A 17222-nucleotide genomic window follows, 5' to 3' on the forward strand; every position below is an offset into this window, starting at 1 on the left:
CTCCTTGGTGAACACTGAAGAAAAGTATTCATTCATCACCTCGCCTATCTCTACTGACTCCATACACAAGTTCTCACTACTGTCCTTGACCGGCCCTAACCTCACCCTGGTCATTCTTTTATTCCTCACATAAGAGTAAAAAGCCTTGGGGTTTTCCTTGATCCGACCCGCCAAGGACTTCTCATGTCCCCTCCTAGCTCTCCTAAGCCCCGTTTTCAGCTCATTCCTTGCTAACTTGTAACCCTCAATCGAGCCATCTGAACCTTGTTTCCTCATCCCTACATAAGCTTCCCTCTTCCTTTTCACAAGACATTCCACCTCTTTCGTGAACCATGGTTCCCTCACTCGGCCATTTCCTCCCTGCCTGACAGGGACATACCTATCAAGGACACCCAGTATTTGTTCCTTGAAAAAGTTCCACTTTTCATTAGTTCCTTTCTCTGACAGTTTCTGTTCCCAACTTATGCCCCCTAATTCTTGCCTAATCGCATCATAATTACCTCTCCCCCAATTGTAAACCTTGCCCTGCCGTACGGCCCTTTCCCCCAATTGCAATAACAAAAGACACCGAATTGTGGTCACTATCTCAAGTGCTCTCCCACAACCAAATCTAACACTTGACCCGGTTCATTTCCCAGTACCAAATCCAATGTGGCCTCACCTCTTGTCGGCCTATCCACATATTGTGTCAGGAAACCCTCCTGCACACACTGCACAAAAACTGCCCCATCGGAACTATTTGACCTACAAAGGTTCCAATCAATATTTGGAAAGTTAAAGTCCCCCATGACAACTACCCTGCGACCCCCACACATATCCATAATCTGCTTAGCAATTTCTTCCTCCACATCTCTGTTACTATTTGGGGGCCTATAGTAAACTCATAACAACGTGACCGCTCCTTTCCTATTTCTAACCTCAGCCCATATTACCTCCGTGTGCAGATCCCCCTCGAAGTGCTGCCCTTCATTTACAAATCTGACTGATAATGTTAATCCCTACTGTTCTCTATTTTGTCACCAGCTTGTTGTCCATTCTGTTTCTTGTCTCCAAACCCCACATGTTCTAATCTTAGTCATGAATATACTGTGCAGTATCTTTTATTCAAGGCTGTTTGTTTGGAAATGCAAATATATTGCGTCACTTGCATTGCCCTTGCCCGCTTTGATTCTTCGAAGAATTCATTGAGGTCAATATAATCTTTCAATTTTTCAATCCATTCTGACATTCTTTGTTGTTAACAGCTTCCATGTTTTCCTATCACATCTCTGAACTTGGGATTCCATTATTGTACCTGTCCCAGATATTAAGCTAATTGGTTTGTAGCTGCCTGGACTTGATCTGTCTCACTTTAAACACAGGAACCACGTCCCGTGTCTGTCAGTTCTTTTGCAATGTTTCCTTTTCTTGATCTGTGTGTGAAATCTTTTCCTGAATTTTAATATGCACAGAGACAATTCATCTTGTGCAAAGGTATTGTCCTCTTCAGTTCCATACATTTATCAATCATCTATTCCATTTTTATCTCGCGTTTTATCTTGTGTATTCCTGGTAAATACCAAGGAAATCTAATTATTTAGTACATCTATAATTTCCTCTTCATTATCTGAGAGTCTATCACGTATATCCTTAGTGACCTCTTTCTGATTTTTCTTGTGCAAGATTGTCTATATATTTTACTCTTTTATATCACTAAGTTTGTAGCTTCCTTCTGCCTTCCCAATTTTTTTGGCTTCTTAACCACTTCATATCCTATTCCTATTGTGATCTGTGTAATTGAAACCTCCTCCCTTTTATCACTATCCTATCACGTTTCCATCCTTTGACCTTTAGTATGCACTCAGGGTTCATAGAGGCTTCTCTGTTCCTTATGTCATTGAAGTACATCTCTTTCAGCAAGTATGTTACTTAATGTTGCCATCATTCACCTCTTTATTATTGCTTTGGTATTTTGTGTTAGTAATTAAATTATTTTGAAACCTCTATCAATTCAAATTGATGTAACCTGCTGTACAGGTCCTGAGAGTCTCTCTGGTCAGCCAGTAACTTTCTTTAATATTGCCATGACAATGCATTTCTTTTCGGGGATAATTGACTAATTATCCAAATTTCTGCATGAGGACTTTTTGGTCTCAATGAGGTTATCAAGAGCAGGTGAACTGAAATGGTTTCTTTGAAAAAGACCTAAAAGCAAAAATAAATTTCTACTTGAACCAGTCTAGGAACTGCATTGACAGACCTGAAACTAAATCGTCTGTCAGACACTTACTTTGGGAAATGGTGTTATAGCAAGAGCTAGGGGGCCAGTTAGCTCAATTGACTAGGTGGCTAGCATGTCATTCAGAATAACAACTGCAAGGGTTCAATTGAAAGGCAATGGCAAATCACCACTGACAAAAAAGCTACCAAGAAAATGGCTCGGGATGAAGCATCAAGGTAGTGAGCCAGGTATCTATCTGCTGGTAGATCACACATGACATAACGTTGTAAGAATTGAGTTCTGTTCTTGGAAGTGGTGCAAGGTCTCTGGGAAGTGGTGGAAGAAGAAAAAATCCAAGCCACTGCAGAAATTGAACTGCTGGAATCTGCATGTTTCAAATACTTTGAAAGTAAAATAATGCATAATATTAAACTCTTTTCCTAAAACCTCATCTTGATATTAAAGAGTTTCCTCAAAATTTACCCACTTAACCATATGTTTTGCCATCTCCCATTTATACCCATTTTATTCCCATTTGTGAAGCATTTTGGAGGTAGGTTTTCCATGTTAAAGGTGCAACAGATGTTTAGGTTTTTTCCCCTCGCACCTGTTTCCTCCTCAAAAGTCCAGGTACGTCTTTTGTTTTTTCGATCACTGCGATGTTAGCATTATATTTTGCATTCCAAGAGTTATAGTTCCTGACTTGCTGATAGTAAAACACACAAGTTCCATCAAATTAATCTCCTGCGTATAAAACATTGTTCCTGTCTGATCTCCATTTGCTATCAAAATGATCTTTTTAAATGTCACAGTTATCAGATTTATGCAACAATGAACAAATTTACAAAGCCGAAATAATACTTGAAAGCATTTTAATACTTGTTTTCTTAATGAAATTATTCAAGGACTCCAATACACTACCAATATGTTCTAATTTGCACAATGCATATTATTTTGGTCTGCAATCTTTACAGGTTATGCATCAGTTCTGCCGTGTCTCTCTTAACCTTTGAAAAAAGGTAAATGTAAATGCAAATCTAAACGTTAATGATGCACTGAGGCACCGTCAAAACATGAGAGACTTGTGTTGACCCTATGAGTAACCTCTAGCACTGATACTGTAATGTATTCCCAGTAATGCTTTACAATTTTAAGTATCTGCGGCTTTGGAAATTTGCCCCTTGCTGCATAAATTTTGTGACTATTTAAAGGATAATTTTGATACCCAGTGGAGCTCAGACTGGAACGATGGGTTATTGCACACAAGATTAACTTGATGGGGTTTGTATGTTTTACTATTAGCTAGTAGGGAATTTATAACTTTGGCATGAAACATATAATGCTAACATCTCCGTGATCAATACAGCAAATGTATATTAAGTATCTGAGTTTATGTGGAGGAGGAAACTGAAGAGTGGCAAAATTTTACACATCTGGTGTGCATGGAAAATGTATCTCCAAAGTGCTTCACAGATGTGAATGAAATGGGTATAAATGGGAGATGGTAAAATGCATGATTTAAGTGGGTAACTTGTGAGGATGCTCTTTAATATTCAAGAGAGGAGGTAAAAGTAAAGTCGCCATAGTCCCAGATGGCCATAGGCTGCTCTCTTGCCCCCAGAAGGGAAGAACTGACTGGTTGTGATTTAACCTGAGGGTCACCACACCTCAGTGGCGGGCAAGGTGAGAGGGCAGGGCCTTCACAAATAACCTTAGCTGGTGCAGAAATTGAACCCAGGCTCTTGGCATTGCTCCACATCACGAACTAGCTGTCGAGGCAACTGGGCTAAACCGACGTCCTAGAGGTGAGGGCGGCATGGTAGCACAGTGGTTAGCATTGCTGCTTCACAGCTCCAGGGACCTGGGTTCGAATCCCGGCTTGGGTCACTGTCTGTGTGGAGTTTGCACAGTCTCCTCATGTCTGCGTGGGTTTCCTCCGGGTGCTCCGGTTTCCTCCCGCAGTCCAAAGATGTGCGGGTTAGGTTGATTGGCCATGCTCAAATTGCCCCTTAGTATCCTGGGATGCGTAGATTAGAGGGATTAGCGGGTAAAATGTGTAGGGATGGGGAGTAGGGCCTGGGTGGGATTGTGGTCGGTGCAGACTCGATGGGCCGAATGGCCTCTTTCTGTACTGTAGAGTTTCTATGCTTCTATGTTTATGATGGGTTTTAGGAAAACAATTCAATATTAAGGTTAAGGCAGTTGAGAATCTTTCCATTGATGAAGGGAAAGTACAAAGCTGGACAGTGAGGAGCTTGGGCTATATTGGGTGGAATTCTCCCCAAAGAAATTCTGTGTCGAATTCGCGTAAAAACTGGAGTCAATCCCACTGGTTTTTTCAGCAGAATTTTCAAAATGTATCTACCACACTGTGTGCACTGCAGAGTACACTCGCATGAATCTCATTAAAAATCTTGGAGAGGCCTATTCTCGCTGGAGAGGCCATCAGCATAGCACTGAGCGGGCCACTGTGTGTGGACCGATCTGTCATGGTGGTGATCGGCACATGCACAGTAGCCCCGCAATGCCCCGTGACCCTGCATCGCTGGCCGTGTGACACCATCTCTCCCCCCCCCCCCCCCTCCCCTCAATCGCTGGTGTCTCAGACATGTCTGGGCCAGCCTTGACCTTCAACCACGTTGATCTTCCCCGATGTCCACCTCTGATCCTGGTCTTTCCTCCCTCTGTCACTGCCAAGTGCAGAGTGGCAGTAGGGACCCCCTCCTTCCTCAGAGGTCCTGCCCCCTTGAAAATGCCTGGTGGGCAGTGCCAAGATGCCCCTGGGCATTGCCATTTTGCCCCTTGGTCAGTGCCATGGGGCCAGGCTAGCACAGAAGCTCCCAGTTAGTGGGGAGTTGTAAATCCTGCTGGAGTGGAACACTCCTGGCAGGGATGGAGAGCCTAGTGGGCCTGGAAACTTCAGTCCCGGGCCTGCTAATGGGATAGTAATTCTCATTTGCATAATTTATGCAGCTCTGTGCCGATTTCTGGCGTGGAACTGACTGCACCAGAAATCCAATGATCGGAGACGCGTGGAGGCCGGGGAGCCCATATGAATCTCCAGGCCTGCTGCAAGGAAGGATTTTAGAATTACGATGTAATTTTGAAATGACTGTATGGGCTGTCATGAAGTGACTTTGGACATGCTGGACAGATGAAACTTGGCATGGAACAAGATGTGATTAGAGGAGTTGTGGATGAGTTGGAAGGTATCATTTCAGGTGGAGTTTAAGAAATTAATTTTGGAGGCGATATGGAACAGTGTTGCAAAGTTGAAAGTGGGATTTGAGATTTCTGTCGGTGGAGTAAGCCATAAGTTGTGCACAATTGATTGCAGCCTGACTGAGCATGTGGTGATTAATTAGGTGTATGTGTATTTTTTTTTAGAAGCTAATTATGATGCTTTCAGTTTTCCTATTGTTTGATTTGAAGATGATTTTGCATGTCTGCAACCTGATAAACTGATGGTCTTGCCTGGTGTTGTGAGACTTCTTACTGTGTTTACCCCAGTCCAAAGCCGGCATCTCCACATCAAGAAAGGAAGGTCATACATAGTTCAGTCTGGTAGATGAACTGGGTAATCGTGAGTTGCTATCCTTGCTTTCAATTCAATTGAACTAATTAGGTATAGTTGATTTAATATTAGCTTTCCTCAAATGCAGGGAGGTGACTATACTAAAGGAAAGGGAATTAAGAAAATTTCACCTCCTACCTGGTCAGGCAATGAAGCTTGTGAACAAAACTGTCCTCAGCTTACCTGGAAGTGAATTTGTAATAAATGAAGTGGTGTCAGGGAAGAACATTGGTATATAAGAAATGAAAACAATTTTTTAGTTCTTCAGAGCTGGATCATAGTATACCCACAGATTTGCAGAAATGTTATGTTACCAAGATTATTTCTGTTTAAAAACGAATTTATTTTCCAGCACATGTTCCTTTATGATAAATCATGTTATGTTTCTGCCTCAAGGCACAAATCTTGCTAATTGAGTTTGGGCCAGTTAATTAAATGTCACGTTACCATAAGATGTATGCCTCTTATTGTATGAATTTTCAAAGTTTAACTGCTATGGATGAATGTCCTTCTCAATGTTGAGGCTGCAAAAGTACTTGAGCAGCCATTTAAAATCTTTGCACGTATATATATTTGAGGAAAAATCTTAATGAATTAATGGCCGGAAGCAGCACCAGCAAGGATCAATTCCTTTACTGAGGCAGTGGGAGATGATACTTTATAAACTCCAGGTTTTGTGGAAAGGATGACAGTGCTTCTGTCACCTCAGGTGCAAGCTAGAAAATGTGACTTTTGAAATAATCTGCACTGCAGAACTGTACTATATTTTTTTGTCCAACTTGTATCCATTTTTATGTTGTTCATGGAAATATAATTTCATGATGACTTGATTTGTAGAATATATTAACTGATATTTGAAGTAAGGCTAGAGTACTAAACATTTTTTTTTTCTCCAATAGAAACAAATAATTGTGGATCCCCTGAGCTTTAGTGAGGAGCGTTTCAGACCATCTCTGGAAGAACGACTTGAGAGCATCATTAGTGGGGCGGCGCTAATGGCGGACTCGTCTTGTACACGTGATGATCGACGGGAGCGAATCGTGGCGGAGTGTAATGCAGTGAGACAGGCTTTGCAGGACCTGCTTTCTGAATATATGGGCAATGTGAGTCAGATGAAGTTCATATTCAAATTTAGATGTCTTTGGATCCAGTGTTTATACTAGGCTATAACTTTTTCCAAAACAAAGAGCTGAATGATTAGACTGGTAATCACATTATTTCATAATGCAGAATAGTATTTGAAATTGATAAATGATGAAGTTGTATTTGTGCTAATAATGCAAACATAGCAAATTGTGAAATGGAGATAATTTCTTCATTTGGGTGAATTGATTTGCTTGCATAATTAAATGTTGAGTGTATTAAAAATAGGGGACAGTGTTATGATCCCTGTAGGGACCAATAACTAGTTGTTAAAATAGATTTGAACCTCCAAGTCAAGGTTTCACATGTAAAGATTTTTACTATAAAAATGGCCAGACACCATATTAACTAAACACAATTTTTGAGTGCAACTTGTACTTTTAAAATATGGAAAGGTACTCCCCTTTTATATTTATCTCTCATCATGCACGCCATTGAATTACAGTTCTTGTAGCAAATGGTCAACAATTGCTACCAACTTCCAGTGTGTTCATATTTACCTGTTTCGCCAAATATTAACTACAAGTGCCCACTTCCAGGTGCTTCTCTTAGTTTTCAGAGAGTTTCCTAAAACAGCTACCCTTGGTAAAGCCTGCCCTGATGATTCTTCCCCTCTAACCGTGCCAGGGCAGATCTGCAGAATCGTTAGATGCCTTCAGGATGCATCTCTTTGGCTAGAGACTGTCACTCTTCCATGTCCTGCTGTGCTAGTTTGCAAAGCCAAAATGATCTTATGAAGCACTTTGACTGTGATATTTATTGATTTGTGGGGAATCCTGTAATCTGATTGCAAAAAATGGCTGTCTCTGTATTCTTCCCCATGGAACATGAAACACATTAGCTTTGCACCCAGGTAGAAATGATTTAGCTTTTCTTAACTGCAACATATTTTCATTTTACAAATAGACAGTTTACAATACAACTGTTTACAACCCAATACTTTCAACATCTCCCTGGGACTTTGGGAGACTGAATATATCCATTGTGAACACAGACTGCTGCCACTGTCTCAAACTGTGAACACTTGCATCATTGCCCAGTAACACAATCTGAGCCTCTGTTTGATCTTTGACTGTCCTGGGTGGTTGTCAAGCAGCCTTCTGAACAGGTCACATGTCCCCTCCATTTTACTTTAAATTAACAATACCATCCCAAAACATTACAATCTTATAAACCTCGTATTACAGGAGCAAGATTGTGCAGTTGTTTGTTGACATACTCTGCCCCTCGAGGCAACATAGCAGTCACTTCATCTCGAAGTGATCTGACATGGGATGATGTGGAGCTTTTATGATGAATATCGTTAAAATAGTAACTGACCTATGCATTTGTTTTTATACTAATCTAGACTGGGACAATAATGATGTAAAGGGCAGAGAGGGTGAAGAGCTTTTGAAGTGTGTTCAGGAGAACATTCCTGATCATTGTACTGCTGGGACAACAGGGAAAGAAGCATTGCTAGATCTGGTTCTGGGGAATGGAAGTAAGTCAAGTGAACCATGTCAATAGAGGAATATTTGGACAACATTGATTCACTACCATAAAATTGATGTTAACTATGGATCAGGGAGCCATCCAGAGAAAAGAAATATTTGATTGGTGGATGACCACTTTTAGGGGGTGAGGATGGATTTGTCCCAATTGAATTGAAATCAAAGGTTGGTTGGCAGAACTGGAATGGAACAATAGGCTACTTCAAGAGAAGATTGTCAATAAACAATCCCTATGAGGGGAAAAGGTGGGGCAACCAAAGCCAGGGCTCTATGGATTACCAAAGAGTGTAAGATGAAGCAAAAAAAAGGGATGTGTATGACATGTTAGAGTGTTACAAGTGAGACCCAGATTGAATATAGAAATTTCGGCAATGGGGGCGGGAAGAGTGGGAAAGCAAATCAGAAGTAAAGAGAGAGTATGAGCTTGGCAACTAACATGAATGGAATCTGAAAGTATTCAATAGCCATATAAATAGTAAAAAGTGAGACATGAGGGGTATATTAGGAACAAAATAGGGAGTTGATGCATGGAGGTAATGAGTAATGATAAGATACTAAAAGAGCACTTGATAACTGTCTTTGCCAAGAAAGAAGAAGCTGCCCAAGACTATGAAAGTGGAGTTACTGTTAAGATCCCAGCGCATAATACTGGGCAAGTCAGGTCCCTAAATGAAACCTGGCTTTGTAGATCCTAACTTTTTTAGAAGCGTCACAAGAGTCTGCCAGTGTAATTTTAACACTGAATAAAACTTTTAGAAAACAACGAACTATATGACACGAGACAGGTTGGAAAGATTTCAATACAAACACCAGAAAAGGATTCAAACTCGCACAATTCCTTTTATCCCAGCAACCCTTCCGACACACAACCCCGGTTTAGATTTGTTTGGATTAGCTTGGTTTCAAACAGTTGTCTTGCAATTGCTATGTTGCCTTCTAAGCGTTCACTAGATGTTTTTCTTCAACTGGTATCTCTCCCTGAGACACCAAAACCATAATCTAAACTCGCAATTACTTCAGAGGAAGTTCCCTAAATTAAATTCCCCAACAGACTTACAGAATTTCTGGTGTTTCTGGACCCCTGTTGCCAGTTTTTAAAAATGTTTTTGTAAACTTCACTAAACAACTAATGCTTTGGTAATGCTATGGTTAACCCATAGCGTCACTTCAAAATTTGTAAAATTCCATTTAAAAAAATGCATGAATACAAATAAGGCCTCAGACTTCCTGGCACCCAATTCTCAAAAACCCTCTAAATTAAACAAATCAGATTTCACCTTTCTTAACACACAAATACAAAATGGAAATTAAACTTAATGCTAGCCATTGCTCCTAACAGTATGAAGGTAGTTAAGACACTGGATATACTAAATATTGGGAGAGTAGAACTTAGAAAGGGTGGCTGAGTCATTCGGACTGGATCAAACGAATCCAAGGGTAATGAGGGAAGTAAAACTGGAAATTAGCGAGTCACTGGCTATAATGTTCTAATCCTCCTTGGGTACAAGGTTGGTGCCAGGGAACTTGAGAATTGCAGTATGACACTTTTTTTTTTACAAAAAAGGCTGTAAGAATAAACTCAATAACTGAAGGCCAGTCAATTTAATCTTCATCCTGGGAAAGTTTTTAGAAATGTTAATTTGGGCCAACATGAATATTAACTTGGGTAAATGTGAATTAATTAAGGAAAGCCAGCATGGATTTATTAAGTTGTGTTTATTTAACATGATTGAGGTTTTTTTTGAGTTAATAGAAGATGGATGAGGGTAATGCAGTTGATATGGTGAACATGGATAAATAAAAGGGATTTGATAAAGTGCAACTACATAACAGCAAGGCTGAAGTCCATGGAATAAAAGGACCAGTGGAAGTATGGAAATGAAGTTGGCTGATAAGATGCAGCAGTGGTGAATGGTTATATTTCAGATTAAAGGAAAGTATAGAGTGAGGTACTTGGTGGCTCAGTACTAGCATCATTGCTTTTCTCAATTGATGTTAATGATGTGGCCTTTGGTGTTTTGGGAAGAACCTCAAGATTTGCAGTTGAGACAAAATTTTGGAAGTATTAAATGTGCGGAGGATAGTGATAAACTTCAAGAGGACATAAATATGCTGGTGAAATGGGTGGACAACTGGCAGATGAAAATTAATGTAGAGAAGTATGAATTAATGCATTTTTGTAGGAAGAACGAAGAGTAAATATAAAATAGAAGGTATTACTCTAAAGGAGATGCAGGAAGTAATAGACCTTGTATGTGAAGGTAGCAGGCAGGTTCAGAAAATGGCTAGAAAGCTAAATGAGATTCTGGATTTTATAATTACAGGTATGGAGTACAAAAGCAATAAAGTTTGAGGAATTTTTACAAACCACTCCGCCTTAACTAGAATATTGTACCCAGTTCTGGGCACCTCATTTGGGGAAGGTTTTTTTTATCCTTTCATGGGATGTGATTGTTGCTGGCAAGGGCATTGTCTGTTGCTCATCTTTAATTGATCTTGAACTGTGTTTCATGCTTGGCTATTTCAGAGGGCAGTTATGAGTCACTGTTATTAGCTTTATAACTCCATATTTATTAAATTTAAATTCCACTAGCTACTGTGGTAGGATTTGAACCTCTCACTCCAGAGCATTTATCTTGGGCGTCTGGATTACTGGTCCAGTGACATTACCACACCACTATCTCCCCATAAGTAATGCGAAGGCTTTAGGAAAGGTGCAGAAAAGATTTACAAGAACGGTTCTAACCTACGCATCTCAGGACTCTAAGGGACAATTTTTAACCTGGCCAATCAACCTAACCTGCACATCTTTGGAAGCAAGGGGTGGCACTGGGTAGAACTGCTGCCTCACAGAGCCAGAGACCCAGGTTCAATTCCGGCCTTGGGTGACTGACTGCGCGGAGTTTGCACATTCTCCCCGTGTCTGCGTGGGTTTCCTCTGGGTGCTCCAGTTTCCTCCCACAGTCCAAAGATGTGCAGGTTAGATGGATTGGCCATGCTAAGTTGATCATTGGTGTCAGGGGTAAATACGTGGGGTTATGGGGATAGGGTCTGGGTGGGATTGTTGTTGGTGCAGACTCGATGGGCCAAATGGCCTCTTTCTGCACTGTAGGAATTTTATGATTCTAAGCTCAATTGTGGCTTTCAAAAAACCTGAAGAGAAGCTTGTAGTGCTATGGTAAAAGGATGGGGGTGTAAGATTAGATGTGCCCTTCCAGAGAGCTGGCATGGACATGATGGGCCAAATGGTCTGTCATTTGTTCTGAGTGACTTTATAAAGATTTATTTGATGTGGTCATGTTATATTCTATTTGTATACAATACAACTTTATTTAGATAATGAAACTGCCAATGCTGTCGGGTTTTAGTTCCTCCTAAGTTTCCAAGGTCAAATTGCTTGTTGAGATTTTGCACAGCCCCTGAGTAAATATAAAATAGAAGGTATTACTCAAAAGGAGATGTGGGAAGTAATAGACCAAGTGTGAAAGGTTGGGCAAGATGAGCTGTACTGCAGACTTATATTTGTATGTCTGTTGAGAGTGGCAATTTGATGAAGATTGCCACTCTGTGGAAATTATGGGTCTGGATATTTTTATCCTGAAGTGTAGACTTTCCTAAATGTGTTAGTTATATTTACATCTACAGAAGTCATGATAGTGAAGACTGCAGTCATCATCCAGCCATAGAATTGGTTTACCAAATACAATAATGTGATTTCTTTACCCGTCAGTGAATCTGCAGTGGATATGTTAGATCTGATTCTGTTCAAAAGTAAAATAAATGTGGATTAAAGAATTTCAGAAAGAATAAAATGTTGGATCTGCACAGCACATCTTGTGACATAAAAGAAAGGCATTGTTTTCAAAATTTGCAAATAAGCAAATCTATGAATATATTTAAAATAATTAAACAGCAGGGTATGGAGGAAGTAGAAGGACAGCAGATTAAAGGCAGTGAAATGCTGTCTTCTTTCAGAAGCAGTTTGGGCTCTATCATTCTTTGCCATATGGAAATATGAGAACTATTGGATTATAGCGATCATGGCCCAAAAATTGTCGTGGTAAGCTAATGAATGGTGCCCATTGTTTGACTTGCTCTTGCCTTTTTAATGTTGGCAATATTTTACTTTGCTGTATACCTTTTAACTGTACACCTTGTTTAACTAGTTGGATTGTAGGCTTGTGAAAGGAGCTCAAGGTCTGAACAGAAATTAAAATTAAAATGATGAGTTTATTGTTTAATCAAATGCAAAGAAATAGAGGGGGAATGAAAGATTAGAATATGTGAGAAAAGGAAAAGTGAAAAAAAATTAACTGAAATGTACAAGCTCTAACTGTGAAGAGCTTATTTTGTATCTGTAGTGCAGGAGGCTCATGTCATTTATTGTATTTGAATAGGGAGCTAGTCAGTGAGATGTTTTTATGAAGCCAATGATGGAGCAGCAGCTATTCGATTCCTCTGTTTTATTGCACATCTGTTCTTGCCTGAAGTTGCTGTGGATTTGGCACAAAAAAACCCAATCGCCTTGCTGTTGACTTGCCAGCAATTTTTGGGCCTGCCTGAAAGAGCACCTTAGATTGGAGATGATGCAAGAAAATTGACAGAAAATATAAGCCGCGATGAAAAAATGAGATCGGAAGTTGTTGATGGCAGTGTTTGGGCTGTTTTTCTGAAGTTTTCTCAAGTGGTCCCATGTGAAGGGTTATTTAGATCTTTTGTTTTTTGGTGCTGCTTTCACCTGTCATTGTACTCCATTTATCACCATGATGAATGGACCAGTGATTGCACTGTCATTGCTTCAAAACTGTAAAAGCTGCAGACAATTTTGTTTTTTCCATATTAATGATTTGTATATTTAAATTATTATGCTGACTCTGATATTCCGATGGATATCACAATAAAATCCTTCAGGCTTGTCCAGATGCTGTGTCCATTAAATTCCCAGGCCAGTACCTACTTGTGATCATGGATTTTGTTTCTGCTACATAGTACACAGACTTGTTGTTATTTGTCTTTTGAGTAGCCAATCTGTCTGCATATGAAGCATGCTGATGAACTGATGTCTCACATTCACTTAACAATCAGCAACTGCTTAAATTTTCATTCATTTATTGCATTCTTGCTCGCTAAAAGTTAAATCTTTGGCACCCTAGAAACCCCTACAGTGCAGGAGGAGGCCATTCAGCCCATCGAGTCTGCACTGACAACAATCCAACCCGCTGCCCTATCCCCACACATTTACCCTGCTAATCCCTCTAACCTACACATCCTGGGATACTAAGGAGAAATTTTGCGTGGCCAATCAACCTAACCCGCACACCTTTGGACTGTGGGAGGAAACTGGAGCACCCGGATGAAACCCACGCAGACACAGGGAGAATGTGCAAACTCCACACAGACAGTGACCCAAGCCGGGAATCGAAACCAGGTCCCTGGAGCTGAGGCAGTAGTGTTAACCACCGTGCCACCCGTAAGGTGTACTAAGCCGTAAGGTCATACGCTTACAGCTATAGGGTATGGAAGCATTACATTGCTGCAAAAAGCCATGACTAGCTCAAATGTCCATCCATGAACAACCTGCATTTGTTGCAAAATTTGCAGATCAAGTTGCTGAAAAAATATTTTCCAGGTCTCTTAGATGGGTTTCATTTTGATCCCTCCACTACTATACATTTGGTATTCTTGCAAATGCTCTGATGATTGCAAGATGAAAAACTTTGATCTGTCTTTTTTCCAGGATTACTCATGTTCTGTGCTAACTGTTTGAAAATTTAAATTGTGACCTAAATATTTGACATTTATTGCTGAATGAATAAAATCTAAAAGTAAAGTGTTGTTGATACTGTACAAAGCATTAGTGAGACCACAAAGAAGATTGTGTACAGTTTTGGTCCCCTTATTTGAGGAGGAATTGTAATTGTATTGGAGATGATTCAGAGGAGGTTCACTTGATTGATCCCAGAGATGAGGGGTTTGACTTAGGAAGAGAGATTGTGCAGTTTAGGCCTATGCTCCCTGGATGTTAGAAGGATGAGAGGAGATCTAATTGAGGTGTACAAGGTGATAAGGGGGATTGACAAAGTACACATGGAGAGGATATTTCTTCCAGTAGGGAAATCTAGAACAAGAGGTCATAGTTTTAGGATAAGGAGTAGCAGATTTAAAACACTTGAGGAGAAATTACTTCTCTCAAAGGGTCGTGAGTCTAGAATTCGCTACCCCAGAGTGTGGTGGATGCTGGGACTTGGGGTAAATTTAGGGAAGAGGTGGACAGATTTTAATTAGTAAGTGTTTGAAGGGCTATGGTGAAAGGGCAGGGAGCAAGTGGAGTTGAGGCCAAGATGAGATCAGCCATGATCGTATTAAATGGCAGAGCAGGCTCGAGGGACTGAATTAACCTACACCTGTTCCTAGTTATGATTCTTAAGATAAATTTTGTGCTGGGGAAAAGATCTGGTACGCTTTGTTCAAGTTATTTTGTATTTCATATTCTCTGCAGTTTAGAAATTGTATAGCAATTTGCTCCATAATTACTGGGAGTTCCAAGATTTGAGCCCACTGACGCTGAAGGGGAATAGCCATCTTGCTCCAACTCAGGATGTTGTGTGGCTTGGAGGAAAAATTGCAGGTCATGTCCCCATACAATTTCTGCTTTTTTTTTGAGGTGGCGATTGCAGGTTTGCAAGGTGCTGTGTAGTAAGTTGCTGCAGAGCATCTGTTGTGGTTCACACTGCTGCAACTATGCCAGCGATGGAGGCAGTGAATGTTTAAGATGGTGGATGGCGTGCCAATCAAATGGGTGGCTTTCTCCTGGATGGCGTCCAGTTTGAATGTGGAGCTGCATTCATCCAGGCTAATGGAGAATATTCCAACATGTCCCTGACTTAGAATGGTTATAGCACTGTAGGAAGCCTTTTGGCTCATTGAGTCTGTGTCCTCCTTTATATAAGAGCAAATCAGATAACCCGTCCCCCATAAACATGCATATTTCTTTTTAGCAATTCATTATAGAACTCAACTATTTGATGCATGAAAAAAGCATTTTCTCATGTCACCTTTGCTTTTTGCCAATCACCTTATTCTGTCCTCTTTAGTTTTTATCATCAAGTCAAAGATGAGAGTTTCTCATGATCTACTCTACCATGACACCTCATGATTTTGAATGCCTATATCAAAACCCCTCTCACCCTTATCTTTATGGAGAATAACCGTAGCTTCTCTAGCCTAACCTTGTAATTACATTCTTCATTCCTGGTGTTATGGGTCAAGTTAGAAACTTCAAAGTACTTCATGGAGACCGCCTGAACCATAGGTTTTGCATCTTTAATTTGGCTAGGGTGAGCATATGTTTCACTTCAGGTATGATTCAACAACCCTCTACAGAGCTTTTAAGAACATAAGAACATAAATAGGAGCAGGCGTAGGCCATCTCGCCCTTCGAACCTGCCCCGCCATTCAATAAGATCATGGCTGATCTGAAGTGGATCAGTTTCACTTACCCGCCTGATCCCTATAACCCCTAATTTCCTTACCGATCAGGAATCCATCTATCCATGATTTAAACATATTCAACGAGGTAGCCTCCACCACTTCAGTGGGCAGAGAATTCCAGAGATTCACCACCCTCTGAGAGAAGAAGTTCCTCCTCAACTCTGTCCTAAACTGACCCCCCTTTATTTTGAGGCTGTGCCCTCTAGTTCTAGTATCAAACAAAGTTTATTTAAGAATATAGTTAACGTCTATAGAAAGAAAAGTAGCAATACCTTTCATCAATTACAAACACAGAAAACAACCACAATAACGTATTAACTCTTAATTGAATATTAATGCTGTTCAAACCCAAACCTCTCAAACAAAACCCTTTTTTACAGGCTTAACACAGCATAGATTAAAATCTAACTTGACTGGAATTGAGTCTTTTCGAAGCCTGCACTTTCCTCCCAGAAGGCAAAATGTTGCCTTGATTAACTAGTAGACTTTCCAAATAGAACAGGGAGACAAGAGGGAGAGACTTCACCTACTTTCTGCTTGATGCCCCTCTAAAAACTAAACTGCAGCCTCAGAACTTGCAAAACTAAAACCTTAACTCACTGGAAAGAAAGAAAAACTGTCCAAAAGTACATTACCTTTTCTCCTAACAATGCAGGATTATAAAACTAATCCCGTAAATACAAACAACCTCATTTACCACTTGAGGAGCAATAACAGGACTCATCGTAGTCAGCCCGGCAACAATGGCATCATTGAAGGCTGAGAGTTGCAGAGATCATGTTTTTAAAAAAAAACTTTCTTAAAGGGACACTAATGTCACACTGGCATCATTGTCAACAATCTTTTCTGTACCCTCTCCCTAATGCTGAGAAGTTGCAGTTGGTACTGAACAATGTTCAATCATCAGTGAGTTTTTGGCCTGATGGTGGAGGGTTTTTTGAAGTAACTGCAGGTGGTTTGGCACTACCCTCAGGAGATGTCCTGGACTAAGATAATTGGCTTACAGCAACCAGAAATCTCTTTCTCTGTGCTAGGTAAGACTACAACCAGCGGAGAGTTCCCCCGTTGTGCCCGCTCTCCCCTTCCCAAATTACAGCAATATCGCTTCTGTTCAGTTTCCTCATTATTAGAAGTTATGCCCAATTGCTGAAATTTTTTTCACTAGCAGTTACAAGAGTGATTACAGCTGTCTTTTGTATAAAGTGTATCAAGCAATGCACAGAGTGGGTGATGCCCACAAGACCATCTGAATTAGACTTTTTTGTTTTCCAATCGGTCAAGCAAGTAGTTAGTTCTGTCTTGGAGTTCATTATTGTAACTA

At 40.4% G+C, this 17222-nt stretch overlaps 1 protein-coding gene across 1 annotated transcript in view; it reads left to right on the plus strand.

Moving 5' to 3' along the window:
• The window catches only part of ctnna1 (catenin (cadherin-associated protein), alpha 1), a 172662-nt gene that overhangs the window by 55451 nt on the left and 99989 nt on the right, over positions 1-17222 (plus strand). The window contains exon 7 of the mRNA XM_078231172.1: positions 6674-6877. Within this exon, the coding sequence (XP_078087298.1) occupies positions 6674-6877 (204 nt within the window). The remainder of the gene's footprint in view (positions 1-6673; positions 6878-17222) is intronic.

Source organism: Mustelus asterias, chromosome 16 (assembly GCF_964213995.1).
Source record: "Mustelus asterias chromosome 16, sMusAst1.hap1.1, whole genome shotgun sequence".
NCBI lineage: Eukaryota > Metazoa > Chordata > Chondrichthyes > Carcharhiniformes > Triakidae > Mustelus > Mustelus asterias.